We start from the raw sequence: 16664 nt of genomic DNA, 5'->3' as shown, positions 1-16664 counted from the left end.
CCATTGTATCAGTTACTGCATAAGGGACTGCCTTAAAATGTAGTCGCTTAAAACACACTTTTATAATCCTCATCATCCTCTGGGGCAGCTAGGGGGTTCCTCGGCCGTGGGCTGGCTCAGCTGATCTGGGCTGGCTCAGCTGACCGAGCTGGCAGCTCCCGTGGGTAGTCTGGCAGTCACCAAGCCGAGTGGTTCGTGGGGCTCAGCTGGGCCAGCTCATCTGCTCCATGCTGTCCCTCATCCTCCACTGGGCGTGCCCAGGGTCTTCCCATGGTAGTTGTAGGGTTCCAAAAAGAGGCAAGAGAGGACAAGCCTTACTGCATATGTATTTTAAGCCTATGGTTGCATCAAGTTTGCAAATGTCCCATCAGCCAAAGCAAGTCATGGCCAACCCAGCAACAATGTGAGGTAGTGGGAGGACTACCCAAGGGCTTGAATGGAGGGAGCCTTGGTTCACTGGGAGCCATCATGGTCACAGTCCCACAGCTGTCCACCACCCTGACTTTCCTGGGGTGGGGTTCTGGGGAAGTGCCAACACAGTGGTTACAGGTAAGCTTTCTTCTTTATACACTTCTATATAAGTGAGTATTTAATAAGTCTGTGCTACTCTCATAATACTTTCACATCCCATTTAATAAATTTAACAAATATCATCCTAAACAATATGATTGTATATAGAAGCTTTGACATTATATTCATATCATTTAAGTTGAATAGCATCATTGAGGCAATTGTTTTCTTTAAATACAGACTTTTACATGTTTAATTGATGTAAATGTTCTCCCATAGAAGAAAAAATTTTCATTTTCAAAGATAAACACATTTCCAACTTCATTGTGTAAAAGGAAAATAAAGTTCGGCTTATAGGTAGGTGGGGGAAGAAACAGAACTACGTCTCTTGTTCTTAAGACAACATATCAACACACAGAAATCATAGGCACAGTTCTCCACAGGTGTCCTTGGCAGTGTTTCTCTTTTGCAATGGCTGTGCCTGTGAAGGTCACCAAATGGATCTCAGAACAGGCATTGTTTGGACACTTTTTAGAGATAGTAGTTGCCACTCCTGGATTAACTAGACTGTGCTAGTAAGGTGACCAAACTTACCTACAAAGTTACATTGTCATTCAGACACTTAGCATGTTTTGGCTGAAAACCAAATACTGGTTAATATATGACACATGGAAGAATAAAGATCAAATTCATGTATTAAGATCCTCTGTACTGCTCCACTGTTAAATACATTAGTATTTTCCCCCATAAGAGCACTGGTGCCGAACACCTGAGTGGTGGGCACTTTTAACTCGTTTCTATACCTTAGTCTCAGCACTGATTCACAACAGATAAAATTCTGACACATCTGTTGAACTCCATATACTAATGGATACTGACAGGCCTAATTTAAAAAGACATCTTAAATTAAAAAAATATACAACAGGGTGGGGCAAAAGTAGGTTTACAGTGGTAAGTACATGAAACATGGAGTTTATTCTTATATTATTATTTATTAACTAGAGGTCCGTTGCATGAAAATTCATGCACTGGAGAGGGAGTCCCTCAGTCCCTCTCACAGTCTGGGAGCCCTCAGGGGCAGGAGGCGACCTGGCGATCAGGGGAAGGTGGTGCCCTATCATACCTCTGCTGCTGCCACTGCTGGCAGCGCAAGCCTCGACCGGCTCTGGTTACCTGAGCCTTGGGCGGCTCTGGGTGGCTGGGAAGCCACCATCTGATGCTTGTCTGTGCCTCAGGCCAGCCCTGGGCGGCTGGGGGGCTGAAGGGACTGGGGACTCCAGAGGCAGGCACGTGGCAGGGCTGAGGGGACTGGGCACTGCCATCTTGTGGCTGTGGGCACTGCCATCGTTGAGGGCATGACAGTCAATTAGCATACTCCCTCCTTATTGGCTCTGGGTGCTGCCATCTTTGAGGGTGTGACTGTCAATTAGCATACTCCCTCCTTATTGGCTGTGGGCGTCACCATCTTTGAGAGTGGGGCAGCAATTAGCATATTCCCTCCTTATTGGCTGTGGGTGCCACCATCTTTGCAACAGTGTAAGGGTCAATTAGCATATTCCCTCTTTTTTTAATATATATTTTATTGATTTTTTACAGAGAGGAAGGGAGAGGGATAGAGAGTTAAAAACATCAATGAGAGAGAAACATCGACCAGCTGCCTCTTGCACACCTCCTACTGGGGATGTGCCCGCAACCAAGGTACATGCCCTTGACTGGAATCGAACCTGGAACCTTTTAGTCTGCAGGCCGATGCTCTATCCACTGAGCCAAACCGGTTTGGCAGCATATTCCCTCTTTATTAGCTAGGATTGTTGTATTCTTTTCCATATGAAAAAATGTAAACCTACGTTTGCCCCACCCTGTATATTAATTTTTGCGCTGCAAGACAGCCTTCATATTTCCTAGCGAGCCTTGGTTTCCATGATAGTTAACTACACAGTGTTTACCGAACTGACTGAAGCATAGTGAGCTACTGACTTTGTCACCCGATTTTAGAATGCAGAAGACATCTCGGGCCTGCTTGCAGCACCACATGTGTATCATTAAGGACATGTATGATGAAGTCCTTATTTTAAGTGCCTGATGCTGCTTTTCTTGTTACCTCTGCCTTATGAGAACTGCTGCTGTGAGCCTCATTCCAGAAAGCCTGAAATTGTAGAGCTGAAGAGGCAGGAGGATCCCGTGACGTTTTTCATATCACCATCATCGCATGCCTGCCGCATCTCTTTTGTGCCCAGATATATGGGGCACTTAGTTTAGTTCTGTTCCCTAGGAGTTATACAAGTTGAAAATAAAAAACCTTTTATAAGAAATACAGTACAAATCATATACTTACTTTCACCCTTCTAGCCAGCCATTCATACTGACTCCTAGAGCCCTGCACACCAACCCATGATTGAAGTAAAGGTTCTTAGCGTATCACGCCCGCCCTCCCCCGCTCCCTGTTCCTTGTTGCTTTTTACCTGCCGCTGTTGGATCCTCCCTGGCTCGGACTCTTAGCTGCATGACTGCAATTTTTCATTTTCACCTATGAGTTCTAGTCTAGGCCTAGTGATTTCCAGAGAAACACTGGCCACCTGGCTTATCAGGGCCCAGGAATCGAGAGGACATTACTCTAGCTAGCGGCTTTTCAGGGGCTCAGGAAATGGGAGTTCCAGACCTGTGCTGATCCTGCTGGTCCACATCAGCAAAATAGCAGCTCACACAACCACCTTTGCTCTGTTCAGCTCTGCTTCGGATTCAAGTGACTCACAGATGCAGGTGATGGGCATTTTAAAAGTTGCATCTGGAACTCTAACTGCAGGAGAGTCCGTGAGAAATGCAGTTTTCACTTGCAGTCTTTCAGTTGGGAAGTTGGAATAAAGGCTAAGCAAGCTCTTCTACCTTATTTACCTTTGTGAGTAAAGAGATCTGAATACTTTCAAGGCCTGTCAAAATATTCCAGCCCTTCAGCAGCAAAAAATTTTTTAAACTTTTTTTAATTAAAAAGTTGATTAAATGATTAAATTATTATATTCGTTTCAGGTGTACAACATCTACATTTATTTAAATTATGCAGTGATCACCCCAATAAATCTAGTGGCCATCTGACATCACACATAGTTATTACAATATTATTGATTATATTCCCTTGAGCAGCAAACTCTTATAGCAACTAGAACACACCCATCTACCAAGAGTGTGCCTCTTGTCCTTAGATATAGCTGGACCCAACACCACCAGTGCCTTAGTGACCTGAACACCTATTCCCTTTAGCGGCATCTTCTTGATCTGATGTATACTTTATCTAAATGTATTAATACCATGATTAAAAGGACAAGCTGTTCTTGCCTTAGCAGTTTGGCTCAGTGAATAGAGCATCCGCCTATGGACTGAAGGGTCCCAGGTTCGATTCTGGTCAAGGGCACATGCCTGGGTTGCAGGCTCAATAGGGTGTGTGCTGGAGGCAGCCGATCAATGATTCTCTTTCATCATTGATGTTTCTCTCTCTCTCCCTCTCCCTTTTTCTCTGAAGCCAATAAAATATTTGTTGGGTTTTTTTAAAAAAAGGGACAAGCTGTTCTTGATTCCCATGGTCCAAGGCAGCCATGCCTCTTCTCTTGTTATAACTGTGTCTCTTTAATCAACCAGAGCTTCATGGTATGTGGTTTGCCAGAGAAATAAGCACGGTGCCTCCCACTGGAGTGCTGCCAGGTGTTTTACTGCAGGGAGAGAGCTAAAGATAGAGAACAGGAAACTCCTGTGTGACATCATGCAGGGTCACCCCAGGTCCTGGTGTTCTCCATCAGGGGTGTACAGCAGTGTGAGTCAGCAGGGACATGGCCCAGGAGTGCTCCAGAACGTTGGGCGGCTATACCAGGTTACCATGTCTTCCAGGAACCCTGCAAATCCTTCGCTGTGTGAAATGAAGAACTAAGAAACTCCCACCCATTCCGGCAACTCCAGGTTTTTGCCTCTAAGGTTCAGGATTTGCTAACGACTCATTATTTCTCGCCAGGTTGTTTCTCGCTTGCTTGGCAGTCCTTTCACTTCCTAGGCAGAACTGCTCCTCGGGGTCAGCCTTTGGTAAACAGCGGCCTTTTCACTCCTCATGTTCAAGTCCAGGGAGGACAAGGACTAGTTAGTACCCACTCTTCTTCCTTTAAAGTGCTGATCAGCATTGCTGATCAGAATTGCTGATACGGCTTTTTGTGAGAAAAATATGTCTTGCTTTCGTAAATCATCTCCTGTTGATACTATTGCGAGATCGTGAGCAAATGGCTGGCTATTATACTCCCATTTTAAAGATGAGGAAAGTGACACTCAGAAAGATTAACCAAATTACTCAGTTCCCCCGAGGCAGAAAGTGACAAGCACAGAATAAGAGCTCTGGAAATATAATTTGGCTGTCATCAGCCTTTAGATCGGTGACAAAATGCAGCGTCTAGTGATAAAGTTGTAGGGAGCTTTTAGAAAGATGCATAAATATGTACTTGATTGAAAGAATAGCACTGTTCCGTCTGGGGCTTGGAATTATAGGAATGGGTTAGAAAACCTTCGTCCCATGACTTTGGTTCCACCTCACCTGACACATAACAGGAAGAAGAAAGCCAGATTTGCAGCCTCATTCTACCAGCCCGATGAGATAAGAGCTTCATGTCATTCATGCCTGCCTCTGGGCGTCGCAGTGAGCAGGGCTTTCATGTTTTCAGTCACGGTTTGCTTTAAAAATAGAGATGATTAAAGATATAAATTCATGAAAGTAAGCTGCTTCTTTTTAATAAATTGAAAAGTAACTTTCTTTACTTTGCAGAGAAGGAAATTGGAGATTTTTATGCATTTTTGAAAAAGGATTTCAAAAACACTTAACAGATTAAAACTGCAAAATTTAGAGGAATTATGGTAACACAAGGAAGATATCTAGCGGGGCTCCTTAGAGGGCTTTCCCCAGCAAGCTGGGTTCCTAAAGTGGCCACGATGGGGCAGACACCGTCTTCCACCCGTAGTTTCTTTCCTCAGGTTGGAGGGGACAGAGTTTCCGCTGCTGTGATCTTGTGCTTCCAGTAAGTTGTGAGGTAGGACCGAACTCGTGACGATTCCTTCAGTCTGTCTACCCTGACATCCTCCCAGCGGTCAAGGGCCTGGAGCCACCAGGACCTCCCCAATAGACCGGCACATTCTCCACGGCTTGTTCTCCATCTCAGCTTATGCAGACCTGTTGCCAGGTGTAGGGACACTTGGGGCCCATGTGGTCTGGTGCAGCCGAGAGTGATAGTGAGCGGGTGGTCATGCATAGAGGGGAGCAGTTGGAGTAGATGGTTCCATCCATTGGGGATCCCAGATGGTGGGGGTTCTCCAGGCTCTGGATTGGCTTCTTGCAGTTCATTCATTCAGCTGATACTTATTCAGTGCCTGCTGTGTGCTAGTGCTTCAGCGTAAACGAAACAAGATTCCTGCTCTCAAGGTTGCATTGTAAGTAGGCGAGATAAACAGTAAATGTGGAAGCAAATACAGGTCAGGATCGTGGTTGCTACCTATCTTGAAGCACAAAAGTTGAGGTCAGCATAGGGAATAAAGTGCGCCATTCTTGAGAGAATGGATCCACCACTACTGGACGGATTTAACAGTTTAGATGGAAGACACAGTTGGAAGAACTTCAGGAGTGGAAAGTTCATGCAATACTAGCAGAATCTAAGTAAACTAAAAATGTAAGCTCTTCTACTTGACGGGGTGCGTTGGGTGTTTACCCAGGAGATGTGAGCCCAGGGGACTTTAGTCAGTGGATACGCTGTGCTGCTTCGGTGAAGCCCAGGAGAGTTGGCGCATGGCTGACTCGTTTGCCCACTCGGGGTCTCCTTGGGAGTATCTGCCGCATGAGGCCAGCACCGATGAGGTGGGAGGCGGGACCCGCCATGACAGCTTGATCCAGAGATACCTAGTGCCCTGAAGACTTTCATCCCACTGATGCCTCGTTTCCTCCTGGTTGGGGACAAGGACACACACGGCTGGGCAGTTTCTCGGTGGAGTCAGTACAAGCTCAGGAGAGATGCCCAGGCCCACGGAGAGGACCTTCCTGAGAGCAGGAGCAGCCACATCAGCCCTGCTCTCCAGGGTCTGACAGGCGGACCAGCTCAGTTTCTCTCACAAGTTACTCCCTGACAGGATTTGGGGCATTTGAGTAACTGAGAGGGGCAGGAAATAATACCCAAGGGCTCTGTGAATTTCGTCCTCCAGTGTTAACTCATCCGCAGTAGCTGTTGTGCAAGGAGATGGAATTTGGGGATGATTGGGCCATTCCCTGTGCTCCCTGATGGGGCCAGTGGATTACAAGGTAAACTAGAACTTGGTGGCAGGGGAAGGGGAAGCATCATTCCTATTTAAAGAGGCTAGGGGGCCTTACATAACTCCTGTCTCAGGTTTCAAAGCTTTATAAGGAAAACTGGCTCCCAACCAAGTAGGAGACAAGTGACCTCCCCGACTAACTGAGCTCTGTGCTTCCGTTAACAACAGCACCCACGGCAGGAAGCTGGCCCTCCACCTGTATTCCCTTGGAAACATTCCGGCAGCCACGGCAGGGGCCGCCGAGGGTTCGTGTTGCCACAGAGGCCCTGAGTGGGAACGGGACAGTTGCTAGCAGTGTGCCCGGAGGGGTGCCAGAATCAGAAACTGGGAAAGCAAGCAGCGGTGACACCTAAGCAGAGAGTTGTGGTTTACCTTGTCATCCATTGGCCAAAGGAAGGGGGTTGGAGAGCAGGAGAGTTAGGGGCAGAGCTCGGGCTCCAGAGCCAAGAATGCCTGGGTTTGATTCCTGCCTCAATACTAACCTCAGGCAAGTAGTTGAACCTCCTGTGCCTCCGGTTCTTGGTGTCTAAAATGGGGATCACAATACCAATGCCCTCAGAGGGCTTGGAGGGCCTTGACAGATACTGTTTCAATAAGTTGGCAATAGCCTGTGGGGTAGGTTCTGTCTCCACATTTTGCAGAGCAACACAAAAAGTCCTGCACTCTCTCCACCTGGCTGCCCCACTCTGTTCATCACCTAGTTTCTGGAAAGCACCTGGCTCTCCTCATCCCCCTGCCTTTGCAGGTGCAGCTCCCTGGGGGGAAATGGTCTTAACGTGATCAGTCGAGGTCACCTCAAAACTCACGTAGCACCGCCCCCTCCCCTCCTCTGGGAGAGCCATGGCTCCGTGTTGGTTACTTGTTCTGGCTCTGTGTGCCCAGAGCAACCTGGGCTGACCTTTATCAAGTCCCTCTTAATAGTCCCCTGTCACTAGCACTTCACTGCAATCTTTGTACACCTAGGAGCCCCTCGAAGTAGAGATTGTGTCTTTTTTCTCTTCTCAGCACATAGTAGAAACTCAAGCAGTGTTTCTGGATGGAATAGTGGTAACACAGAATTTCTCTCCAAGAAGGGCTTGGTGGTAGCTGTCTGGAAAAAGGACCTAGAGCCGTGGTCGGCAAACTGCGGCTCGCGAGCCACATACGGCTCTTTGGCCCCTTGAGTGTGGCTCTTCCTAAGCCTTAGGAGTACCCTAATTAAGTTAATAACAGTGTACCTACCTATATAGTTTAAGTTTAAAAAATTTGGCTCTCAAAAGAAATTTCAATCGTTGTACTGTTGATATTTGGCTCTGTTGACTAATGAGTTTGCCGACCACTGACCTAGAGGATTTACCCTGAAACCACATTTTCAATTAACGTTAATGTTCTCTTTATTTCGTATTTTAAGTTATAAACTTTACAAAATAATAAAAATTTCTAAAAGTTATGTTATTTACATTTTACACAAGATAGAGAAAATACCAGTTTTCTATATTTAAGAATATTACATTAATTGGGGGTGGCTTGGGTGATGGTAAAGAGAGATTTGGGAATTACTAAGGCATTCTCCCCCTCCCCCCCACCCCGCTCCCACTTGGGCCCTTAGGAAGGACGTGAAGGAGAGGGATGTGGGGAAGAGCAGCCTGAAGGATGGACCGTGAACTGCTTTGAACTATACTGGTTATTGGGTTGGTTAGGGGGCGATGAAAAGTGCCGGTAGCCCATGCTTCAGCACTCAACACACACACACCTTCCAACCATCACATTGTTACCTTTGCCATAAGCGGTAGGCTCTTCACAAGAGCATTAACTTGTTTTCTGTTCTTTTAAATATTAATGTCACCTGTAAATTAGATGCTGTTGACCATATACAAGTGTTACGGATAATTAATGTTATTTAGTATAGATTTATGAAACATCAGTCATCATTGAAGGCCCACATGATTCTGTTCTCTCTCTTCGTTAGTTACCTTGTTTCTGGAGTTCTGGAAGAGGCGCCAGGCAGAGCTTGAGTATGAATGGGACACGGTGGAGTTACAGCAGGAAGAACAGCCCCGGCCAGAGTATGAGGCCCGGTGTACTCACGTGGTGATAAATGAGATCACGCAGGTAAGGAGGTGTTTTTTAGATGCATCGTAGTCTACTTATTGCCGGGGTTCTCAACTTCGGCTGCACATTGGGATCACCTTGGACCTTAGCAAATGCCGATGCCTGCGTCCAGTCACTACTTACTCTGATGGTACTTGGTGGCCTGGGGTGTGCTCTGGGCACAGGGATTTTTTAAAGCTCCTCCAGCAATCCTAGTGTGTACCCAAAGTGAAGAAGCTGTGCTTAAACCGTGGACAGGGGTGATAAATGTAGTCCCTTCTTTCATAATAACAGTAAAAATGAAAAAAAATACAAAAAAAACGTTGACATAAATGTACATTAAGTCCTCCCTGGATGTCATAAGTTCTGCAAACCTTTAAGTAAAATGATGTATAATGAAACCAATTTTACTGTAGGCCAATTGAGATAAATGAAAGGTAAGTTACTACATCATCTCATCAGTGTTATAATGAAATGACATTGAGTGAAACGATATTATTTGAGAACCTGCTATATAAGAAAAAGATGCATTGATTTGCATCCTTTTTTTCCCCTAATTCCAGTAAAATATGCACAAAAAATAGACTCTTTGACATAAATGTATGGAAAGATGCATAGGTTTTTAGAGTTAATTCTCAACTTTTCACATGCGCCTTCATTATTTCAGCCCCTTTCATCCTAGGCTTAGCTGCCCCTTTGTCAAAAGCCTCAGTCACTGCTCCCCCTTCTGGTTGGGATGTGCACAAAATAGTGTGGCTCTTTCCATAATTTGGGGGGAAGGATGAAGAAGGAAAACATTTTTTGAGGTCCGACTGTCTTCAGTCACTGTGCGAGGCATTTCACATCATTGGAAAGGTAAATTTGCTGCTGCTACAAAATTAAAAACAAAACAAAAAACCTATATATCTTTCTGTATCAATATTCCAAAGCCAGCAAAAGATGATTTTTTAATCATCTGAATTACTGCTTCTTTCCACCAACACAGACAATTTAGAGCTGATTGTACTTGCAGGCATCAGCTTAAGGACAATGGCTTCTGAAAATGAATAACTCTTAGGAAAAAATGCTTTTCCCAAGAGCTTCTGAAAATGTCCTGACTCTAGATTTTACAAATTGAGTCACAGATTTACAGACTGTCAGCACTAAAAGGGACCAGAGGGAGCAGTTTGACTACTCATTTCATAAGTGGGGGAAAATGAGGTCCAGTTATCAAGAGAAGATGACATTTGGCTTTGTAACTGTAAGAAGTTGTACGTAATCCCCATTATGAATAGCTCCCACTGTTGACTATGGAAGACAAAGCCAAAGCATGTGTTGTTGAAAGATCGTAGATTCAGAAATGAGCGCCAAAACTTAGACAGAATTGTATGTTCATAAGGTTTTTTGAGTACTGAAAAACAAAAGCTTATATTGGCAACATAAGGAAAATACTGAAGAAAAATCAACTTGGTAATTTAAGCCTGCCAATTTTACATTTAAAGGTGCCAACTAATAGGATTAAATTTCCATTGTCAAAAAGATTAAAGATGAAAGTTTATTGTAACCTTTATTTGATGTCTCAGTTTACTTTTCCTGCTAATACATCCTCCATTGGTTTAGAGAAGCGTATAGTGTGGTGGTCAGGTCTTGAGAACGAGGTTGCCTAAGTTCAAATCCAAACGCAGCAAGTTAGTGGCTGAATGACTCTGGACAAATTATTTAACTTCTCTGTGCCATTGTTTCCTCGGTTATAAAATGGAAACAAATATAGTTGCTTCCTCAACTGATTGTAGTGAGGCTGAATCGACTTCATGTTTAGAACCTCCTTAGAATAGTACCCGGCACAGAGTAAATAGCACCAAGGTATTTACAGCAATTGCTCTACTATAGCTTCTCTTACTATCCAGGTAAATCCTGAGAGGTATTGATTTCTGCTCTTAAAATTTTAAATATATTCATATCAAGGGGAAACTTTAAAAATTCAGTTATGACAAAGTAAACGTGTAAAGCTCAACCAGGAAACACATACTGGATTCCTAGCATTTGCAAACATCTGTGAGGCGTTTTGTCTGGCACGGGCTCTGGGCTCTCTATCATTGCTCACTTCTAACACTGAAGACAAGCTCAGGAATGCAGCTTCACAGCGTGGCATTGCAGGTACCCGACTCCGAGCTCAGGTTATGGCAGATGAATTATTGTTCACACTTGCCTTTTCAAAAAATATTATTAAAATGAGCACTGCATATGTTTTGTTGTATGTATGTTTGAAATTGTTAACAAAAAAAACCATGCAATTATGAGGAAGGAGGCTATGTTTGAAAACTAATTTTTAGAAAAATTAAAGTCAACCTAGGTCGGATATAGTGACCCACAGGAGAAAAATCATTTCATTGGAGTAATCCCTTGATTGTCTGAACTGCTTTTTTCTTTTTAATCAGGAAGAAGAGCGGGTTCCCTTCACTACCTGGGGGAAGTGCATTCGTGGCGTCCTCTGCGCCAGTGCTGTCTTGTTCTGGGTGAGTCCTTCACAAAACTTAATATCCTGTTTCAAATGCTAAGGAAGCTGGAAGCTGAGCTGGAAACTTGTAATCTTATTGGGGTTTAAATCAGATCAGCAGCCCAGTATTTTCTAGTTTCTGGTGAAGAAGCCATATGGGAGACACTAAGAATTCTAAAAATTTTCATCAGTAGCAACTAAAATAAAATTCAGTTATGACAAATTAATGTGTAAAGCTCTAAGAATAGTCTTAACAAAAAGATAACAGGAACTATCAAAGAAAAGGCATAAAAACTAGTGAAAAATGTAAAAGAAGCCTCAAATGATTCTAGATCAAAAGACAGTATTTCTAAGATATCTGAACTCATGAAATTAATTTTGAGTTTATTACTAATAAAATCATGTTAGAAATATAATGATCTGCAATATACAAGAGTTTTGTTGTCTCAAGAAGAGCCAGATTAGAGAATAGGACATGAAGCCCAGAATGGGTTCTGATATCAGTAATAACTTAATATACTAGTAGGAGAAGGGAGACATTCTAAATCTGGCATAAGTAAAGATTATTCAATAAATACACTTGTTAGCTATTGGCGGAAAAGTTGAAGAAAGAAACCACATGCTATAATAAATTCCAGAAATATTAAAAATAAGAAACACCAAAAATAACTAGAAATAAATATTGATGAATATATGATCTCTAGATATAAAAAGATTTTCTGAACTTAATAGCAGTGGGAGAACTTTTGGAAGAAAATACTTAACAATTTTCATACATCAAAAGAATCCTAAGCTTAAACAAAACACCAGAAGTAATAATTATTAACAAATAGGGCAAAGGTTAATAACTTCGATACATACAAAGTCCAGATCACTCCTAAGCTAATACTCAAGACCTCAGGAGCTTAGAGGCAGAGAACATAGTACACAGGCACAAGAGGAAACTGTCCTGGCAGATGCCAAACCTCAGTAGTGATTAGATTAGTGCACATTAAAATGAGATGTGATTTTTCACCTCTCAAGTGATGACTCAGTGTTGGAGAGGATGAAATGCAGTGATCAGCACTCTCCTATCTCAGCTGTTAGAATTTTACACTGCTCTGGCCTTCTTAGAAAGCCATTTGGCAGTATCAAGAGTCAAAAATATTCATATGCTGTAATCTAATTCAGGTTTTAGAAACTTTTCATCAGGAAGCATTTCAGTATAAGTAAAAGTGAGTAAAGATTATATATATATATAATCAGCCAAAATATTCTACTTCCAACTCTTTATACCGTGGGGTATTGTACAGCTGTGAAAAGCTATGTCCATGAAAATATTTTATGACATATAAAAATGTCATGTTTATGATAGGCTTAAGGAAAAGATACAATTAATTATTTCCATGGTTCTGAAGGAATTATGCCTACAGATAGATAGTAGATACATTTTTCCTATTTTTGTGTACGTTTTAGTCTTTACTTTTATAGTTAGGAATCTTTCGGTTGTGGGTGACAGAAAAATCAATCTGCTGCAAAGTGAGGGTTGGAGGGTGTCGGTTCCTGTAACTGAAAATCTCAGTCTGAGGCCTGGCTCTGGTCCAGGATAGGTACTGCAGCCCCGATGATGTCAAGGGCTGGGTTTGGTTCCGTCTTTATTCTGTGTCCTGTGGTCTCCTGCTGGTGGTTCTGGGCACTCTCCCTTATGGTTGCGGAGTGGCTGCAGTGTTCCAGATCTCACATCACGTGGAAGCCGAGAAAGGTCCCTCTTAGCAGCGTCCTCTTACGGAAGCTTCTCTTTCCCATGAGTACTAGTAGTTACCTCCTCCCATGAGTGGCTCTTATTAGGTTGTCAGTCCTGGAGTCCATTGCTGAGGTCAGTAGGATGAGATACCTATCTGTCTCAGTCTAATCAGGATCCCAGGGGAGGAAGGGCAGTCTAGCCCAAACCATGGGACTAAAAATAGAGAGAATTCCCCCAAAAGCAAAATCTGGGTCCTTTTCTCAGACTGGAAACAGACCCCGGGCAGCAAAAGCAGCTATTATTGTTCACGACAGAGTACTTTCGAATTTTCTACGATGAATACATATTCAGAGTTGTGGTAAGAAAAATATATCAAAGTTAGAGTGAGGAAAGATAGGTAAGAAACTTGAGGAAGGCAAATGCAAAGCTTTTCTGCCTCCTATGGAGAAATATGGAGCCGGTCACGTGCCTGAAGAAGTTTGCAAACATTACGTTCACAAAAGCTCTGGAATGAATTAGAATTCACTTCAGAAACCACGTGGGAGGCAGTGCCATGTAGAGGTTAGTAGTCTTTGGGGTCCTTGCATATCTGAGTTACTTCACTCACTAGTTGCTAACTTTGGGGCAAATTGCTTTGTCTCTATGTGGCTCTCGTTCCTCATCTGAGAGGAGATCTGAGACTGCCTCCCTCCCCAGGCTGTGTGAGGACTTAAAGATACCTGTGTGCTGAGGCAAATAGTGAGCACTGAAAGAATCTTAACTAGTGTAATTACTTAATAACCTCAAAAATTATATGGACTATATGTGTTGTGCTGAGAGAGAAAGAATTTGATATACCCTCTCTAATACATATTTCTCAGCCTTGGAAATTTTCATATATACGCCACATATTTTTTTTTTAATGTTATTCCTTAACAGTGAAGGAAAGGAGATAATGAGATTAGAGGAGGAAATATAATCCTTCTCTACAAACTGATGGCCTAAAAAGGTAAGGAAAACATCTTGTTAACACTTTAGCTGCCATAATCAGAGGTAATAGTTATATAGTACTTTTCACATGCCTGGGCTAAATGTTCTGTGTCTTTACTGAGAGCAGCTCACTGAGTCCTCACAAAAATTCTATAAGTTAGTTGCTATTATGATCCCCCCTGTATATGGGTGGGGAGGTTGAGTCCCCCAAAGGTTCAGTGATTTGTACACGGTCCCCCAGCCCTTGAACAGGGCAGAGCCGGATTCCCATGCAGGAGGCTGGCTCCAGGGCAGTGCTTGCAATCGCTGCCTTGACTGCTCTCCAAGGTGAGCAGTCACCTTCCTCTGTTGCTGTAACCGTGACACCATTTGCTTGGTCCCGAGATTCACATTCTTTATGGATTTTCTCTCTCATGGTAGTCATCACCTGCAGTCAGACACTTCGAGTTCATGTTCTGGAGTTTGTCCAAGAGGAAGATGCAGGGCAAACAGTTTCAAAGCAGGGCCTCTGGTGTGCACTGTTCAGTGGCAGAGAAAACCTGCCTGGTGGGGAAGTGAAATCCTAGAAACCACGCGCAAACTGTGGTTCCACACACTCCTGCTGACACGGGGTGTGCGGTCAAAAATGCAGTGGGTTAGAGCAGTGGTCGGCAAACTGTGGTTCATGAGCCACATGCGGCCTTTTGGCCCCTTGAGTGTGGCCACGAAGTTTCAGTCGCACTGTATGTGCGCGCCCTCACGTGGTATTCTGTGGAAGAGCCACACTCAGGCACCGCAGTTTGCCGACCACTGGGTTAGGGAAATGAATCTTATGCAAACGCAGGTTATGAATAACTGCCGGTGTAAGGTCTTACGATGTGAGTATGAAAAGTGTGTGAAGCTTTGATGAGCAGAGACCTGCTGCCATTTCCAGGGGTTACCCTGGGGCATCTGCACAGCTTCGGAACTCTGGTCCTGGCCAGACCCGCCCTCGGTACTAAACTAAGACGAAAGCTGGCACCTGCTGGGCCTGAACCAGAGATACGTGCTCTTTGGGAGGACACATATGCCCTTAATGGAGCAAAAAAACACTGATTCATAACCTAAATGACTTCATAAGTATAGAGGGATGTTTTCTCTGGTCCTGCTATCACAAAGACCTTTTTCTTCTACCAGAACGTGCTCCCAGTTATTCCGTTTTTACTCCATCTGAAGACGCACTCCTTCTTTTTTTTTTTTAGAGCAGCATTGCATTTACAGAAAAATTGCTCAGGAAGTACAGAGTTCCCATTCTCCCTTACTCCCCACACACAGCTTCTCCTACTTTAACGTCTCACTTTCATGGACACATTCTCTTGTGACTTCCTTCATTCCTTTCCCTTTCTTTGACCTTTAACGCACTTGATTTCTGCCTCTCTTGTGGCAGTTCGGTGAGATTTCACATCGCGTCACCCATGCACCTTGTCCGCGTAAGGCCGGAGGCTGATTTTCCAGTGTAAAATATGATGATTGGGGAGCCTCACGCTGCTGTGTTTATTGTGCTTTCAGATCCTGCTGATCATCGCCTCAGTCATTGGGATCATTGTCTACAGGCTCTCAGTGTTCATTGTATTTTCTGCCAAACTTCCCAAGAACCTGAATGGAACAGACCCAATCCAGAAGTATCTGACCCCACAGACAGCCACATCCATCACCGCGTCCCTCATCAGCTTCGTCATCATCATGATCCTGAACACCATCTATGAAAAAGTGGCAATCATGATTACTAATTTTGGTAAGTTCCCACCAGAGTTTCAGTCGTGTCCGGGACATTTTCAGAACCTGGTGGAGATGGAGACCGTATCTTCCTGGCATTTCAATTCCAGCCTCTAAAATTTCAAGTGTAAACCTGTTTTCTCTGGCCTGAGTGGGCGATGAAATTAGCTACAGCTTGGCATTAGTGAAAGGGACAAAGCAGAGACTATCATTATAATGTACAAGCTTTGTATAAACAGATCAGCGCTGGATAATATTTGCAGTTACATTACATCATGTGCCCTGTTGTTGAAAGTAAATCATCTCTTTATTGCAAATAAGTGGAGCAGGGTCATGGTTCCAGGGGCAGATATGCGCCTCTGTTGCTGAGAGGACGGGCGATCGTGCTGTTACATGCTCCCCCTCCCCCCCCATGAAAGTAAATCATCTCTTTATTGCAAATAAGTGAGCAGGGTCATGGTTCCAGGGGCAGATACGCGCCTCTGTTGCTGAGAGGACAGGCGATCGTGCTGTTACCTGCCCCCACCCCCCCCCAAGCCCCGTTCTGTTCGCATTCATCCAGCTCCATTCTCTTCAGCTCTGGCTTTTGTAATAAGTGCTTCTCCTTCTGGCTTGTGTCCCAGGCATCGGAGCCCATTGGGGGTGGGGGTGGGGGGGTAGCCTGCAGGCTGATACTGTTTTGTAAGAGTCACTTTTCTTCCTCTCTGACTCTGCTTTTTTCCACCACCTTGAGGTGGGAAGAAGCTGAATCTCGGGGCACAAAGGGTGTCACAGTCAAACCAAATGTCGGGCTGCCACCGCTCTGGTACCCGGCTGGGCCTGGGGTCGGTACCTGTGTCCCAGGGAATGGATGTCCGGAAG

At 44.2% G+C, this 16664-nt stretch overlaps 1 protein-coding gene across 1 annotated transcript in view; it reads left to right on the top strand.

Moving 5' to 3' along the window:
- The window catches only part of ANO6 (anoctamin 6), a 144227-nt gene that overhangs the window by 106427 nt on the left and 21136 nt on the right, over nucleotides 1-16664 (top strand). The window contains exons 12-14 of the mRNA XM_006755573.2: nucleotides 8780-8922; nucleotides 11319-11396; nucleotides 15597-15887. Coding sequence (XP_006755636.1) covers nucleotides 8780-8922; nucleotides 11319-11396; nucleotides 15597-15887 — 512 coding nt within the window. The remainder of the gene's footprint in view (nucleotides 1-8779; nucleotides 8923-11318; nucleotides 11397-15596; nucleotides 15888-16664) is intronic.

This window comes from Myotis davidii, unplaced genomic scaffold (genome assembly GCF_000327345.1).
Source record: "Myotis davidii unplaced genomic scaffold, ASM32734v1 scaffold290, whole genome shotgun sequence".
Taxonomy (NCBI): domain Eukaryota; kingdom Metazoa; phylum Chordata; class Mammalia; order Chiroptera; family Vespertilionidae; genus Myotis; species Myotis davidii.
The sequence above is the reverse complement of the archived record's forward strand: the minus strand, read 5'-3'. Positions and strand labels throughout refer to the sequence as shown.